Source organism: Rosa chinensis, chromosome 5 (genome assembly GCF_002994745.2).
Source record: "Rosa chinensis cultivar Old Blush chromosome 5, RchiOBHm-V2, whole genome shotgun sequence".
Lineage (NCBI taxonomy): Eukaryota > Viridiplantae > Streptophyta > Magnoliopsida > Rosales > Rosaceae > Rosa > Rosa chinensis.
Genome location: NC_037092.1, coordinates 46,604,601 through 46,620,859, shown reverse-complemented (window position 1 = coordinate 46,620,859; position 16,259 = coordinate 46,604,601). Strand labels below are relative to the sequence as shown.

Here is a 16,259-nt window from a genome sequence, read left to right as displayed (position 1 = left end):
CCCTCCAGCAGCCCCACGCTCGGCACGAGACTCGGGCAGTACTATAGTCTGCCTAGCGGCAACAAGATGGGAGTGATGAGGCATCTGCATCACAACATCAACCTCCGACTGGCTCAATGCCTTAGACTGCTGATCAACGAAGGTCTTCCGCGTGTTCGGACTAGCGGCATACATACCCTCCAGATAGTTCTGTAGCTCGGCATTGTCCATGGCTCTATCAAACGCTACGCGACTTGCCTTGTTACTAGGAACGAGATCTGCACAAGCAAATAAAACAAGAAAGTAAGGTAGCAGTTCAGGTAATCTGGTCAAAGTACAAGAATATGTAGGGCACTTACCAAGGGTACGGGTCAACTTCAAGTCGGCCAACTATTAATGTAGGTGACCGAGGGGCCTAATTAACGATAAATAAAGAGAGAGAGAGAGAGAGACACACACACACACACACGAAAAGTATAGTGGTTCATCTCCCGCCTTAGCAGGAGACTACGTCCACTTAAAAGCTTTAACTAGTGTATTGGGTCTTGTGGCCCAAAGAGATTACAAGAGATGTAATGGGATGTTGAGTAAGTGGGAAGGAGTCTCCTTTATAGAGGAGAGAGGCTCCTTCCTTTACATGTTTTCCAATGTGGGATGCTAAAACCACTATTCTAGTGTAGAAAGGCATATTATGGAGGCAACTTGGCAAGGCCGGGAAGCCACTATTGGCTGCTTCCGACTACCGTGGTGTAGCTTAGATATCGGGTTACGGGATGCATGTCTCAGTTGGACCCTACCATGGCTTGTGCCCCCCCCCCTAAGAGGGTGTTACTTATGCTTGGTGATGTAGCAAATCCTCCATATTGTTGGAGGTATGTACACCAACAATTCCAAGCCGGTCAGTAGGTGTAGGTCAAGTAGATTGCGATTCCTCCAGCAACCAGTAATCCTTGCTACGCAGCCTTGCTCCTCAATGTAAAATGCAGGCTTGCTACATAAAAACAAAGGCGGTGTTAAAAAAAAAAACAAAAACAAAAACCACAACAACACGTTAGTCAGCAAGGCTGGCGGCAACCTCGAATAGGTTGGAACTTTGACTTAATCCTAAACGTCGGTGCTTGCTTGTTCACCCCCGCATCATACTCTCATCCCTCGGTCGCAACGCAGAAGGTCGACCGCCAGGGGGACATAGAATCTTTCAAATTCTAGATCAATTTGGGCGCCCCCGTACGACGAGTGAGATTGACTTGTCCGCTGCAGCCCTGACGCTTAATGTAGACAAGTCCGTAGAAGTGAAGGACCTTGGCCACAGTCGGACTTTCGTAGCTAGACAGCCGCCAAAGGGAGTTCAGCGCCATCAGCAACCTCCACATGTTAGGACAAATCTTCTCGAACGCGAGGTCAAACTTGCAAACCAAAATCAAAAGGTTCGGCAGCAGCGAAAACGTAATGCCTTGGAGGAACACGACCTCATCACAGCGGCATAACCGGCCGGCATAAACGATGCCTTCTCATCTTTCTTCGGTGAACGCAACTTCACCACGCTAGGGAGGCGGAACACTCGCTTCAGCCTGTTGATGGTAAACTGAGTCATCGGACCCCCCGCCTAGTCACCAGGAGTACCATCGTGGAGGACCCAAGCTGATTCTACATCCCCCTCAGCAACGTCACCCCCATTCGTGGAACCGCTAGCAGCACTATTGCTAGCTAACCTATCCTCCTGCTACTTACGAGCGGAGGTTTCCTCCCTTGCCGTCGAGGTTTCTGGGTGCCCAACACGAGACATTGCCACTTCCCACAGTATAGTTTGTAGTGGTTCAGGCAGTGAGGTTCCTGCAGGGGCAGAAGGACGCAATGAGTCAATAGAAACTCTATCTGAACCACTGAGCGACACGTCAGACCCAGAATCCTCACTGCTCGAGATCTCTACTACGCTAGCCATCACAAATACCCTAAAACCCAAATCAATTAGTTCCAGATGGATCTAAGCTACCCCTATGTCAAATTTTATCCAAGGACAATTATACCCAGCAAACCCAGAAACCACATATATCCCTCGAAACCTAGATTCAACCATCTAGCACAACACAAAACACCAACTTTCTATTCAAAGCAAAAACCCCATCCCCTCTAGACCCTTAAACAAATTGGCACAACATCGCAATAGTCCACAACACGAGAGCAACAGTAAACACAAGGGAAGAAACACACATAAGCACAAAACAAAGGGTAGGAAGTCACCAACCTGAGAGATATGAAGCACAACCTTCCTTGTATGCTCGCAGATGCCTGGGACGGTCGTTAGGTCAAAACCTTTCTCTAGTGCGACCTGGTAAGAAGCTACTTGCCCTACCTGTTCCTGCTATGGCTGGGGTTAGAGATATGTCACTGGCATTACCTCAGAAGGATGATAGTTTGATTATCTCTCTACAAAAGAAGAAGGTAGGTCGTCCAAAGGGATCAAAAAATAAGACTAATGTTCCTGTGGAGAAGGATGCTCAAGTCAAAGTTAAAGGACAGAAGAGATTTCTAAAGCTACTCAAAGAAGAGGAGGTGAGTGATTCCTCTCAGGTGAAAGAAAAAACTGCTCTAGCTGACGAAGTGATGTCTTTAGCTGTAGAGAATGTTCCAATTGAAGAGGTGATGACTTCAATTGGTGCAATGAAGGAGCCTAAGGGCAAGCAGGTTTCAATGGTGGTTGCGGAAGTGAGCTCCGCTGTTGAAGAAGGCCAGCATCCAATTGGGGATGTGATTACCTCAACTGTGGTAAGTGGGGCGACTTTATCTTCTGCATGAGTGGAAAGAATCGACAAGCAACAAGTGACTTCGTAGGTAGTTTTATTTAAATTCGGAGTTTGTTTGTTGTTTGTTTTTGTGCTTCATGTTTTAAAAGGTAGGTGTGCTAGGGGTGTGCTAAAAGGTACACTTCTTTTGGGTGTGCTTGTTTAGTGTACTCTGTGTAATGGCTTTTTCTAACGGCCTATGGGCATGCCATTATTGAAATGCTTAATGAGATTACCTCTTCAACTCAAGAATTAATTTAGTTTTCATAGTATTTTAACATATACGAGATAGTTAGTAAAAACATTCTGTTTTGGCCGACAACTTCTCTTCTCTTAAATATGGTATAGATTAAGTAAATTTTGATGACCGACTTTTAATAGCCAATATGTATAGTCATCATCAATGATTTAAAAAGCGCGCTCTGAGGCGTAAAAAGCACGAGGCGCTGATAAAACTAAGTCTGTTTTGCTCTTGAGACGACCAGGCGCCAAAGGCGTTGCTCAAAGCGTTGAAGGAGCAAAAGGCGTGCGGTTAGGCATCGAAAGCGAACGCCCAAATTTTTTTTTTTTTGTTGTTGTTAACAACAACATTGAATTGATCTCCAATTATTCAAATCGAACAATGTTGTTCGATTTGAATAATTGGAGATCAATTCGATGTTGTTGTTTTTCTTGATGCCGATCAGACTTCATTTTGCTTTTCTTGATGTTAATTGTTTTGTACAGTTTTCGCATAGTGATCTGAATGGCAAAAAACTACCGCAGTTGTGATTTGAATGGTGAAATCAATGGCTACTCTCTACAACACAGTGCTTCTGCTGACTTCTTTCTGCCTTTGAGATCATGTTCTCTTAAAGTTAGGATGGAGACTAATGGAAGATAAACTCCTTTTTGGAAAACAGAAAGAAAGAAAAGAGGAATAGAGGATATGAGCAACCACGTTTGTGAGGCCTTGGAATAGGATGCCTTACAATTGAAAAGTAGCAGTATTCCGATTAGAAGTGATATATACTAGAAGTAGGATCCTAGTAGAAGTAGGACAGCAAGGAAGATAAAATTCCTTTTCTTTAAACTAGAAAAACAAAAAAGAAAGAGAAAGAGAGAGAGATTAAGTCTATCAAAATAACTAAATAAATGGGATAGAGATTAAGTTGATCAAAAATTATTAGTGAATAAATTTATTTTCTTATGTTATTAATGTTTTATAGTTGAAAATATATATTTATTTTTATTACATAAGACTTACGCTTTATACTTCGAGACTTATGCCTTATTGAGACTCTTCCAAAAACACTTTGGTATACACCTCAATGTTTTAAAATATTGATCATCATCTTCTTGCTTTGGCTCTTTACCTCTTTCAATTGGTGCTATTTTCGTTTTAATTTAGGTTACAGGTTGTGTTAGGAAATTTTACCTGTAATTTATAAATAAATCAGAAATGTTGGTGGTTTGTTATAAGAAATGACTAATAATGGAGTAAATTAAGGAGGAAAGCATCTTTCACTATCCAGGTTTGAGGCTTTGGGTTTGACACTCGACAAACATACAAAATACAAATACATGACAGAAATTCTGAGCATTGTCATGTCTCTCATCCCAATACCAATAAATTACCAATAACAAGACCTTGGTTTTTTTGAAATTTCTTATTAAAATTGATTCTATTTCCCCTAAAACATTCCTCTCCAAAGCAGCATAACAAATATCTCAATCAATCAATCAATATATCGCTCCCCCCTCGTCCGCTACAGAAACCCAAGCCAAAGAGTTTAAGAGAGAAGAGAAAGAGAAAGAGAGAAGAAATGGGTCACTCATTCACTCCGACCCACTCATTCTCTCAATCATAACACCTCCAACCCCACACACACACTCTCTCTCTTCCCTAAATCCACAAACAACCTTTCTCATGAACCAAACCGCCTTTCATTACAAGGAAACCACTACTTATACATATTACTATTACATCTATTCTTCCCCCACTAGTTCACTCCGACCAGACTAGTCCCATCCTCTCTCTCTCATAAATTCAGCTTTTTCTCCTTTTGTCTTGGTGTTCATTTCTTTGTATGCTTTCTTGATTATCATAATTATTCTACTTTCTTTTATCACCCTAATTTCTCATATATATTCGAAATTGATCTGCTACCTGATCTAGCAATACATATATTGTAGATAGATATCTATCTTTCACAAATTACGCTTTGAAAAATTATGTCAATGGAATTGATGGCATCCTCCGAACGTGTTTGTTATGTTCATTGCAACCTCTGCAACACCATTTTAGCGGTACAGCCCTCAATTCTCTCTCTCTCTGTCTCTCTCTTCTCTCTCTCTCCTCTTGAAACGATCTGAGGTTTCTCTGTGTGCTTTGTCTTTTCACAGTCAAATTGAGCTGACCTGACTCTGGGGACTTCCCTAGTTTTTATTTTGGGATCAAATAAGACTGAATTTCTTTCACGACTCTTTATGCAGCTGGATAGCTTTCGCTAGCCAGAAATATTAACTTTACTGGTAGTAGAGAAGAAAGAATTGGCCGGATTTTTAATTGTGCCCCTTAAAACCGGCTGCTGCATAAAATGCCCTTTTTGCTGCTTCAAGTAGTTTTACTTCAGTTAATTGACAAGTAGACTTGCAATTTGTTGTGATTAGACATGGAATTGGCCGGGCAAAGAATTAATCTTTGTTGTAAGTATGGTGTTGTGTTATATTTTATGAGGAATTGCTTCGATTTGGGTTTAGTCCGGCAGCACACCTTTCCGATGATTCAATGGAGTTGAAAGATTTTATCCACTTAATTAAAAGAGAGGATGGGAAGTCAAGCTAGACACACTGTAGTAGTATTGTGGTAGTTAGAACTGGAATCCAGACAAAAAAGTGTTCGGTGGATAAGAATTTCAAAAGTGACCGAAGATAGATTGCTTCCAGCTAAAGCTAGATAGGTTTTCATGGCCATGATCGACCTGCTAAGGATCTAGGGCAAGTAGAGCAAATGCGAGCTGGGTATACATAATTAGGGCAAGCTTAATTTGCAGTACTAATTTTATGCAGACTCGATGGATCTCATGCTACTAAAGCTAGCCATAGCAGTGGTTTCATCGATCGGTTTTCTTTTATCATTGTATCTTGTCATGTCATTGCTTTTTCACTCCAGATCTTCTGTCTTTCGTTCTTTCTTTCTTTTATAATTAAATAATTGAATTACGGAATAAACAAATGAGATGGATGTGCATGGATGTATAGATTTGAGGTTTTGAATATGAGTCTAGTACAAAAGCTGCCTTTTCCCTTTCTCCTTCAAACAAGTTTGTTGTTGCTAGCTAGCAAGACGGACAGATCTGCTTGACGAAGAAGATAAATAAAATCATGCCTTTTTTGTTGACGTTTTCTTTCATCTTATATAATGCTTCTGTTGTACAACGTTTTTTGAGTTTGAATTAATGCCTTTCGTTCTCTCATTTCGGAAAACTTGGGAGATGTTCAAACACTAAGCGAAGTGAACAGTAAATTTAGTGAGTGATCGATCTACTTGATGATGTTATATGGTACGTGATGATCAATTTATCAGCTTTATTCGATCATAGCTCAGAGTGAGTGGTTAGAATGGGGCTTTAATGGTTTCCGTTCCAGTCATGTCGCTTTCGGCCTCTCTTTTATCATCGATCGACCTTACCTCGCTAGCCCTTCGTGGCTAGCTAATGCTAATGTCAGATCCAGTCAGTCAGCCTGAGAAAAGCCAGAACCCAGAAAACAACAACAAAGTACCCATTTATATATATATTCTGTATTTCGTGTTCTCTCTCTTTCTGTGTCTGTGAGCGAGAGAGAGTGCGTGTTGAATTTAAGGGTAAAGTAGACTAGTATGTGTAGTCGTCCTTATAGTAGTTATTACCCATGTGAGGTCTGAAGGTCTCTGCTATGCTCCGTCCTCGATCTGTCTCTCTCTCTCTCTCTCTCTCTCTCTCTCTCTCTCTCTCTCTCTCTCTCTCTCTCTCTCTCTCTCTCTCTCTCTCTCTCTCTCTCTCTCTCTCTCTATATATATATATATATATATATATATATATCTGTGCAGTATATATGTACATTACCGCATTTAGCTTCTTAATTTGCAAAGCTGAATGAACAATGTACGTATAACATTGTATTAGTTAGTTAATTAATTAATATCAACCTCACATTTGAGTGCAGGTGAGTGTTCCAGCATTCAACGGCCCATTGACGGCGGCAACGACGACAGTGGTGACGGTGAGATGTGGTCACTGCGCAAATCTGCTGTCTGTTAACATCGGAGCAGCTTCGCTCCAATACCACTCAACTAGTCCCAGTCCTACCACTACTGCTGCTGCTACTCCTCACCCTCATCCCCATACTCAGCATTATCATTCTCACCCTAACATTTTCGCGCACCAGGTAATAGTTGTAACTTCCAAATTTAGTTCATATTATTAATACGTACATTAGTTAGTAGTACTGATTAAGTATTTCATCACTATTCATTCAATATGTTCAATTTGAGATCGAGAAGTTCAAGAACACACTATACTGTTTGAATTCCTATCCTCTGGGTACTTCCAACTCATCATCATCAATCTGTTCTCTATATGTAGGTGTGCTAGCTTGAAAATGAATACATTTGAATCAATTGATTAATCAATATTCTATTGAAGCTAGCTAGCTAAGTAGCCATAGCTAAGGTGTACTGCGCGCTTAAGGTTATTTGACTGGCAATAAGCCAAAAAAAGATGGTTTAATCTGACTGAAAATTAGTTGGCAGTTTATTCGAATTAAAATAGTTTAAGTATCTGATGAGCCACTTAATTAATTATCACCATTATTACAGAAGCAACATCAGGTGAGCTCTGAGGACTCCTCATCAAATAAGGACTACGGATCTTCATCATCATCGTCTACTTCTTCCAAATGCAACAAGTTTGCTGCTGCTCCTGCATTTGATCAGTCCTCTACTACTGTAGACCAACCAAGAGTCTCTCCCATTCGCCGTCGGTCCCTCTCTCTCTCTCTCTCTCTCTCTCCAAAACACACACACATGCACAAACATGCATAGATTATTAGATATATTCAGTGTTGGAACTTACGATCTATTTAATTGGAGTAATAACGGACCCTTCCGTACGTATTACTAAGGTTATTAAATGCAAAACCTGCTGATGATACAAATATAGTAGGTATCTGCACACTACTGGAAAAAGTAATAACGACATGATAATTATATCTCTCTTCAAGGTCAGTTGTTATAGAAATCATGCACGCTATAATATATTAATCATAAGTTCATAACTACACAAGTTTGCAATTCATTGATATCGGATTCAAATACCATGATCCCTAAGTGCCCCAACTCAGGATTTGTCTCCTTCAGTACCTCATCTGTAAGGTCCATCTAGCTAAGATCGATGGTGACCAATCATAACAGCTTTTACCCATCAATTAATACGTATATAAATAGCATGCGCTAATAACTTTTACAATTTTAACTTTTGTTGTTGTTTTTGTTGTTGTTGTTGTTAATAAGTAAAAGGATTCTTCTAAAAAAAAAAAATAATAAAAATGTAAAAGGATTAGGTGCGAGCATCTTCGCCAAACGAGAAGGGTCATAGCACTTGGTTGGGATATCATCCCTTCAAACCCAGAATGGCGTAGTATAGAATCAACATAGATAAGATACTAAAACTTCCTTTCATAATAAACTTTCTTCACGCAATGCACTGTAACATGTCAAGTGTTGAATCCAGCCACGCTCTATTACAAGTAGAAAGGGATTTTAGGGTCTAAATGAACCATATAATAGTTTCGATGGCAATATACTCATCAGACTAGTGAATTTTTCTGCTATCTTTTCTACTGCTCCTAGTTGAATTTGTTAACCATACCCTCGTGTTTTTATTTCTTTTTATTTTTTTATTTTTTGAAATCTCAGCACCAGAGAAGAGGCAACGCGTTCCTTCAGCTTATAATAGGTTTATCAAGTAAGTTTCATTTTCACTGAATTCATTATAACTTTAATATTAAGCTAGATATATAACAACTGGCTTTTATCACACATTCACACATTTGTTTTTTTTTTTAACCAAATTTCATGAACACAAGATTTCTTTTTCACCGAGTATATGTACTAATCTAGTTTAGTTTAAAACCTCTTTTATCAAGCTATCGTTTTGTTACAATTCACTCACTCTGACTGTGTGTGTGCAGGGAGGAAATCCAAAGGATCAAAGCTGCTAATCCTGACATTAGCCATAGGGAAGCTTTTAGCACAGCAGCCAAAAATGTAAGTTATGTATATATGGAATATATTCTTAGCCAAGAGATAGAAGCCACCATGAATGATTCATGTCTCTCGTGCCTTTAACTAATAAGATTTGTTTTTTGTTTTGTTTTTTTTTTCCTTTTTTTGTGTAGCCTTGTACTCGTTCAATAGTAGAAGCATATCAAATCAACCAATACTGCTAAATGATGATACTTGTTTTTTATTTTTTATTTTTATTTTTTTAAATGGAGTTTGGAACCCAGCTTAGTTGGGAGGCTCATTCTCATGCCTTAGATTATTATTAATAGTCATAGAAAGATACAACGGGGAGGACATAAGGTCTGTGCCCCATGAGTTACAACGATAATCCAAGTAAAGAATATCCGGAATGATAACAGGACTCTTATCTAACCAAACTGCATCTAGAAAATCAACACTAGCAAGGTGTGCTAATCTATTGGCCACACCATTTGCTTCACGGTAGACCTTTATGGACAATGTTTGTGGCCTGTAGTGAAATTAAGTCGAAAGAAGTTTTTCAGTTTCATGTACCTGAGAAACTAAAAAGCTTCAAGGTAGTTTCATGGTTAACTTTAATTTCTCCTTTAGGTTATTGTCATGAGTAGCTCATCAGTATTTAGCAGCTAATACGTACATGTGTTTTTGGTAAGTATGACTGTATCATAATCTTCACTCTTGATTGGCTTTAATACGTACAAATTTATAATTCTACCCAAAAATTTAAATTAAGTTGGACACATTGGTACGTATCAGTATATATGTTCTTGTGCTTTGAACAAATAGCTAAAACAAGTTTAGTTACTGTTAAACGTTTAAATTCAGTGGAGATTATAAGTTTGAACAGACAGCCAAGACAAGATTAGTTACTTAACAATAGTTTTTGATTTTTGGTGAATTGTTTGAATAATGCTCAGTATTGGTTGAGAAATTGGATTGTGAAGTAGTTTTATTCGTTTTTGAACTTCTTTTCATTAGAGCAACTCCAACAGCTTAATTCCTATAGTTTTTGTATTATAAGGAAGCAAAAGTCAAAACTTTAAGTAATTTTTCTTCTCCAACTCCAACTTGCTATTTTACAGCAAACTGTAAAATCTCCATAATTTTTCCTTAAAATTTTAAAGATTTCTCTGAATTTAAGGAATTTGATTTTCTCTTTCCTCACTATCCCTAAAATGGGGATCTATATCTGTTGGAGTAAAAGAGATTTATTTATTTTTTAAATAGAGAAAAATCAAAATATAGAGAAGCTGTTAGAGTTGCTTTTAAAGATGTTCAATGTTTAATAACACCTGAAATTACATTATGGTCACATTATAATCTATCATCATTATATTGAATTGAATAAATAAGAGTAAAGCTGGACTCCATTTGTGGTACAATTGCCATGTCAATACTGAAAAGGATTAATTGATCATTAAAAATTTCGTGTTGCATGCAGTGGGCACATTTTCCTCACATTCACTTTGGGTTAAAGCTGGAAAGCAACAAGCAAGCAAAGCTGGATAATCAAACTTTTGCAGGAGAGGGAACTCAAAAGTCTACTAATGGCTTCTACTAAATTACAAAAGTGAGATGATCGAGCAGTACTCAAACATCATATCGATCACCGATGGAACCACTCAAAAATTTAGAGATTAATGAAGTCTCCTTGTAACAAAAATTAGTATCTAGTACCCTTTGTGTACCATATACATATATATATGTAGTGTTTATTCGAATAAATTCTTTATAATTACGGTAAATTCTTAATTGTTTTTAATGAATTTCTATTAATTTGTTGACCTCTATTAAGCTACTCTATATATAGCTTGTGTCTCTCCGAGGACCACATGTAATATATACAATGGTTAATTCCAGGCATCTAGGAATCTACCCAATTAATAGACCATAGGCAGCTCTGTAACCTGCAGGTGGTAGCTATATAGCAAGCTAGCGATCAGTATATATCAATATCGATCAGCTGTCAAACACGACTCTACATACTACATAGTGACTAATCAATGCAGCTAGCTAGCTATCGCACGAGAGAAAGAGCCAGAGGTGTCATTTGTATTCACAGCTAGCTAGTTAGAAAAGCAGCGATGCAGACGTTCTTGCAGCTAGCTAGTTAGAAAAGCAGATGATGCAGACGTTCTTGCAGCCAGCTAGTTTCACTCCTACTAATTTAATTAATATCAAATATGTTTAGTGGAAAATGTTGACCGGGTCAATTATTGATTAAAAAAATAATACTTAACAACCCTTTGATGTAAATCTAATAGTAAAGAAAATTATTATTAAGTTGAGGTGAGAAAATTATGATTAAGTTGAGGTGTTTTGTTAATCTAAGGTTATTGAGCATAAATTTTTTAGTCAGTAGCTGACCAGGTGAACACCACTGTTTGTTTAGTATATCCAAAAAATATATAGTCGACCTAAAACTAAAACAACAATTTACAATCTGACTACCCATACACACTACCCAATCAGATATTCTCCTACAAGCCACCAAATGAACGTTCTAATATGTGGCAACGTGGCACTTTATGGATTGCCTTGCCGTGTTTATGTTAAGAGAAGTTTTATATACACACCATGTAATGCACACCCCTTATATTTTTTTGTCATCAAACTTCCATCTATACCCTTCCTCATTAATAAATAAATAAAAATAAAAATAAAGAAGATTCTACAAAAATAAAATAAGAATTAAATGTTTTATATATCAAATTATTAATTAAATATTCTTATAGGTATTTTTTCTTTGTCTTTAAGATACAATCCACCTCTCTTCAATATCATACGTGAACGTCAATGACAAATGAAACAATTGTAGTCCATATGAAGAATTAGCAAGCAACTAAATTTGTTGAAACATATCGAAAGAGGTTATAAAACCGTCAAATATATCTTGGATACATGAATACATCATCGATCATTTTTCGCATTTGCAAAACAACAACCATGGCTCATTATTTACCGACTTTAATATTGGCTATGATTATATGGATCACGAAGATATTGACATACATTGAATCTTTTAAAATCTTAGAGGCATCAACTTTTTCAACTTGAATGACGAAGTGGTGTTAGCTCAGTGGTTAGAGCACCTGCTACCTATGTACGAAGTCATGGGTTCGAGTCACCATAGGGGCAGGAGTGAAACCCTTTAATCCTCTTTCAATTTTGAAAGAAATAATAAACTTTTTCAACTTGAAGAACAACAAAGGTAAGAAAGTTAAGTTATTCAATCTTCTAGCAATACACACACACACACCAACTTCATTGATGTAAAAAATAAGAAAAGTAATTAGTAATTACAATATTGACATGTCCCCTAATTAATTAGCAATTAATTCCACAATAAATCAATTATAGTAAAAGAATGTATTAAATAAAAATTTATGATACATACACGATCTAATTTTTTTATAAAGTTTTCCTCGTTTATTTATTTAATCAGGAGGAGCATAGATGGAAGTTTGATGAAAAAATGAGACAAAAAATATAAGGGATGTGCATTGAGTAATTGAGGGTGTGTATTTAAAATTTGGGGAGTGAAATTTGCACTCCCCAAATTGTAAACCACACTCCCTTTTTATTTTTAAATATTATTCTTATGTTTGTGGCATATGATTTTCCAATATTTCCCAAGATAATTTCTACTCAGTTAACTTTCTCCTAGATTTCCCTCTGCTAAAAGAGATCATACGAAAGGTAATGCCGTTGGGATAGATTCCCCTTTCAGTTTCATCTCTGTTTAGTTGTTGGAATCAAGAAACTCCCACATGCAAGTTTATTGGGATTGTCTGCAGCTCAAATAGTTAGAAATCAATCTTTCTCAGCAAAACCTTTGTGAGTTTCTTCCTTTCGATGCAATATGCTCACTTCCACAGCTAGAAAAGCTTTCTTTTGGGTCAAATTTCCTACACGAAAGTCTCACTGAGGATTTGATCATGTCTACCAATTTGTAGGAATTGGATTTGGGTAAGAATTCTTTCACAAGAAAAGTGCCTAACTTGCTCTTCTTTTTGCTGAAGCTCGTTGGGAATAGATTCCCCATAGAGTGAATGCCGCTGCGCACTTGGTGGCTTCCCTTGCTAGGAGGGAGGTGGCTCTGCAAAGATGGGTCGATGACATATACGTACAATTGGAGGTCTCCATATGTATAGCTAGCAAATCGGCCCTCTTGGAGAATTGTACTGTGCTTGAAATTGAAATTTGAAAATATAAAAAGAAAGACACATATTGGATTACGTATCTGCCAAATCGCCTTCTTGGCAAAGATGGATCTGACACCTCCAATTCTACCACTTTCTCTTGCCAAACTACCAACTCCAAAAGCAAAATTTGTTAGCTAATACAATCGTCCAGCTTCATGTCCAGAATACCCAAATTCATGCCTATCAATCTTCGAATGTTTTGCTCAATAATTCTGTATTTTGATCATATTCCATTTTGTTGTCAGACCCAAAAAGAATCCATTTCATTTAGAGGTAGAATTAGAGATTGAGATTCTAGTCTATGGAAAACATGCAGATGGAAAGAGAAGTTCGGGAGAGAGAGAGAGAGAGAGAGAGAGAGAGAGGGCAGAATGAGAAAGATATATAAACACAATTATAAAAATATAAAATTTAGAAGGTGGGAGTGTGGTTTACAATTTGGATTTGGGGAGTGCAAATTTCACTCCCCTAAAATTTCTCTTATGTTAAACATACTTGGTTAATCTTAGTCCTGTATATACTTCAGAGGCACTATATCACTCTTTTATTTTTGGTATCTTTGATTTATGTTCGTTAATGTTTTGAATTTTTTTTTTTTTTTAATCTTAGCTCCTGTATATAATCCGGTTGCCCTTTCGATCAACAATTATAGTCGTGACTAAATTCTAATATTCTTTCCTAAAAGACAATCATAATTTTTTTTCTTGCCCTCTCTTAAAAAAAAAAACAGAGAGAGAAAACAATCTAATATATAACTAGATTATGCGATACTCACCATGTGTATGTACGAAAGTTCTCTGTGTATAGATATGTTCAGGTAGGTGAAGTGGGAGGAGTGAGACAATTTAAAGGAGAGAAGTTATGGGAAACTACATTTGCTCTTATTTTCTAATTATTTAAAGCTAAAATGTTTCTAACTTGTCAAACATATTTATAGCTTCTTGCCATGAAACTTTTGGTATTTTTCTACTCTCATATCCTCAGGATTAGCTCCTTCTTGTTCTTGTTCGATTGCGGCAATGATTTCTTGTGCAGTTAAAGCATACATGACTTGGTGCTCATTTGCATGATTAAGGGATACATTAATATCCACTGGATGAATTCAGTGGAGTTGTCGAATCTTAATATGCTTCATTCGTAACTTGCAATTCATCAACATCCAATGTCCTAATTTTGTAGTGCTTGTTTCAGGGTCCTAAGAAAACCATAAATAAAGGGTATTTTTTCTAATGTTTCACCATTAATGTAATACATAAGAAACATTTCGTCAAAAATAACTTCTTTTATAACCGTACCTCTATTATAGTAATAAATTTAGTTTGATTTCAACTTTATGACTTTATAGAGGTTTTAGGCCCCGTTTGGTTTTTTTTTTTTTTTTTAAATTAGCTTTTGTTTAAAATTTTAGATTTTATTGTGTTTGGTAAATAAATGAAAAACAGCTTTAATTTAATTGAAAATTATAGGTCACTAGAAGTATACTTTAGAAGCAACTTTCCTTTGGAAGCTGTTATGGACCAAAACACGCTCTGAAGTTGTTTTATTTACAGACAGCACTTTTAAAAGTATTGTTTACCAAACACGAAACTGTTTTAATTTACAGCTGATTATTCTCACAACACAGCAGCAACAATTTTTTTAAAAGTCACAGCAATCTCAAACTAGCTACTGCATCAAGAATTTTTTTTTTCTTTTTTTTTTCTAAAACGAAGCCAACTTCCAAATTTTTTTATTTAACTTTTTCATTTTTCAATGTATGTTTTGAAAGCACGGTAAGTCCATACAAGGACCATAAAAACACAAATGGTAAAGTGGCCGGGAAGAATAGTAACGAATTGAGAATAAATAGAAGGAAAAAGAAAAAAACAAAAAACATGGTGGAACCAAACAACCATGTAAAGATGCAGACAACACTTCACAAGACAACATTTGAAGATAAGTACTGGTTACTCAGGCCGATTGACAGCAGATAATTATAGGAATAATAAATGAAAATAGAAATTATTGACAGATTGCTGACACAAGTACTCCTCTTTTAACCCTCGTATTCTGTAGGTAGTTGCTCTGTAAGATATGTACGTCGGTAACTTTTAAAACAAAGAAACTAATTAATGCTAACTGATCGAGGATTAAGTATTCGAGTCAATGATAATTCAATTTTACTTAACCTAATTATGCAATTACTTATAGATGAGGTTATGCCAGAAGTAGTTGAATTAATTTGCTCCTTAAGCAACTCAATTAGGCTTTTCTGCCCCTCGAAAGCCAAGTTTCATTTTAAGTCGATTAATGAAGTCTCCAAGTGAAGCTAAGCAGGCAGAAATGAACTTAAACTGCTAAAGCTAGGTCATATACAGCTTGTGTCATGCTGACGTAGGCGGTTAACCCTAGCTAGCTAGTATACGTACCCAGTGATCATCATCAACCGTTGATTCGAAGAAGAGGTCGAAAGAGTGACGGATCGAGTTGTACGTGGGTCCTGCATGGATGTGGTGTGATCTCTCTCAAGATGTTTCCTTCTTTGCTTCTTTCTTCTATTGAAATCCAATGAGAGCGAGCTACAGTATATGCAAACCAATACTTACAGATATAGTGGTGAGGACTGTAGTATGCCCACTCATTACGTACGTTGCTACAGATTTATATAATTAATATGCCTGGAACAATGTTAATTATACTGCTGCGATCTGTGGAACGGTAATAATACCCGCAGAGAGAGAAAATGAATGAGAGAGAGAGAGAGAGAGAGAGTAGCTTGTCTACTGGGATGAGGTTAAGAGTACAGAATCTGAAACGTCAAATCATGTAGTTGGTGCTTTGGAATGATGTGTGGGAGTGAGTGGTCTTGTCCATTTGTTTGTCCACAAGATATTACAGATGGGTGTGATTTGAGATTTGCCTTTACTTTAGTGTCTTTGGCAGCAAGAGAGAACAAGAGTCTAGCTGGCTTTATCGTGAAAGGTGAAATCAGTAGATGTCCTCATCAGACCGTCATGTCCACTACTC

General features: G+C 37.1%; 1 protein-coding gene across 2 annotated transcripts; it reads left to right on the top strand.

Annotated features, from left to right (window-relative positions):
* Positions 1-4,541: 4,541 nt before the first annotated feature.
* On the top strand, positions 4,542-10,793 carry LOC112168342 (putative axial regulator YABBY 2). 2 transcript variants are annotated; one of them, XM_024305467.2, is made up of 6 exons: positions 4,542-5,051; positions 6,951-7,172; positions 7,603-7,762; positions 8,701-8,749; positions 8,976-9,051; positions 10,490-10,793. In XM_024305467.2, the coding sequence occupies exons 1-6, from the start codon at positions 4,977-4,979 to the stop codon at positions 10,607-10,609; spliced, it is 702 nt and encodes a 233-aa protein (XP_024161235.1). In that variant the 5' UTR covers positions 4,542-4,976; the 3' UTR covers positions 10,610-10,793. The 2 variants fall into 2 exon arrangements, with proteins under 2 accessions (XP_024161235.1, XP_040363025.1); XM_040507091.1 differs by lacking the exon at positions 4,542-5,051 and adding an exon at positions 5,175-6,307.
* Positions 10,794-16,259: the final 5,466 nt, after the last annotated feature.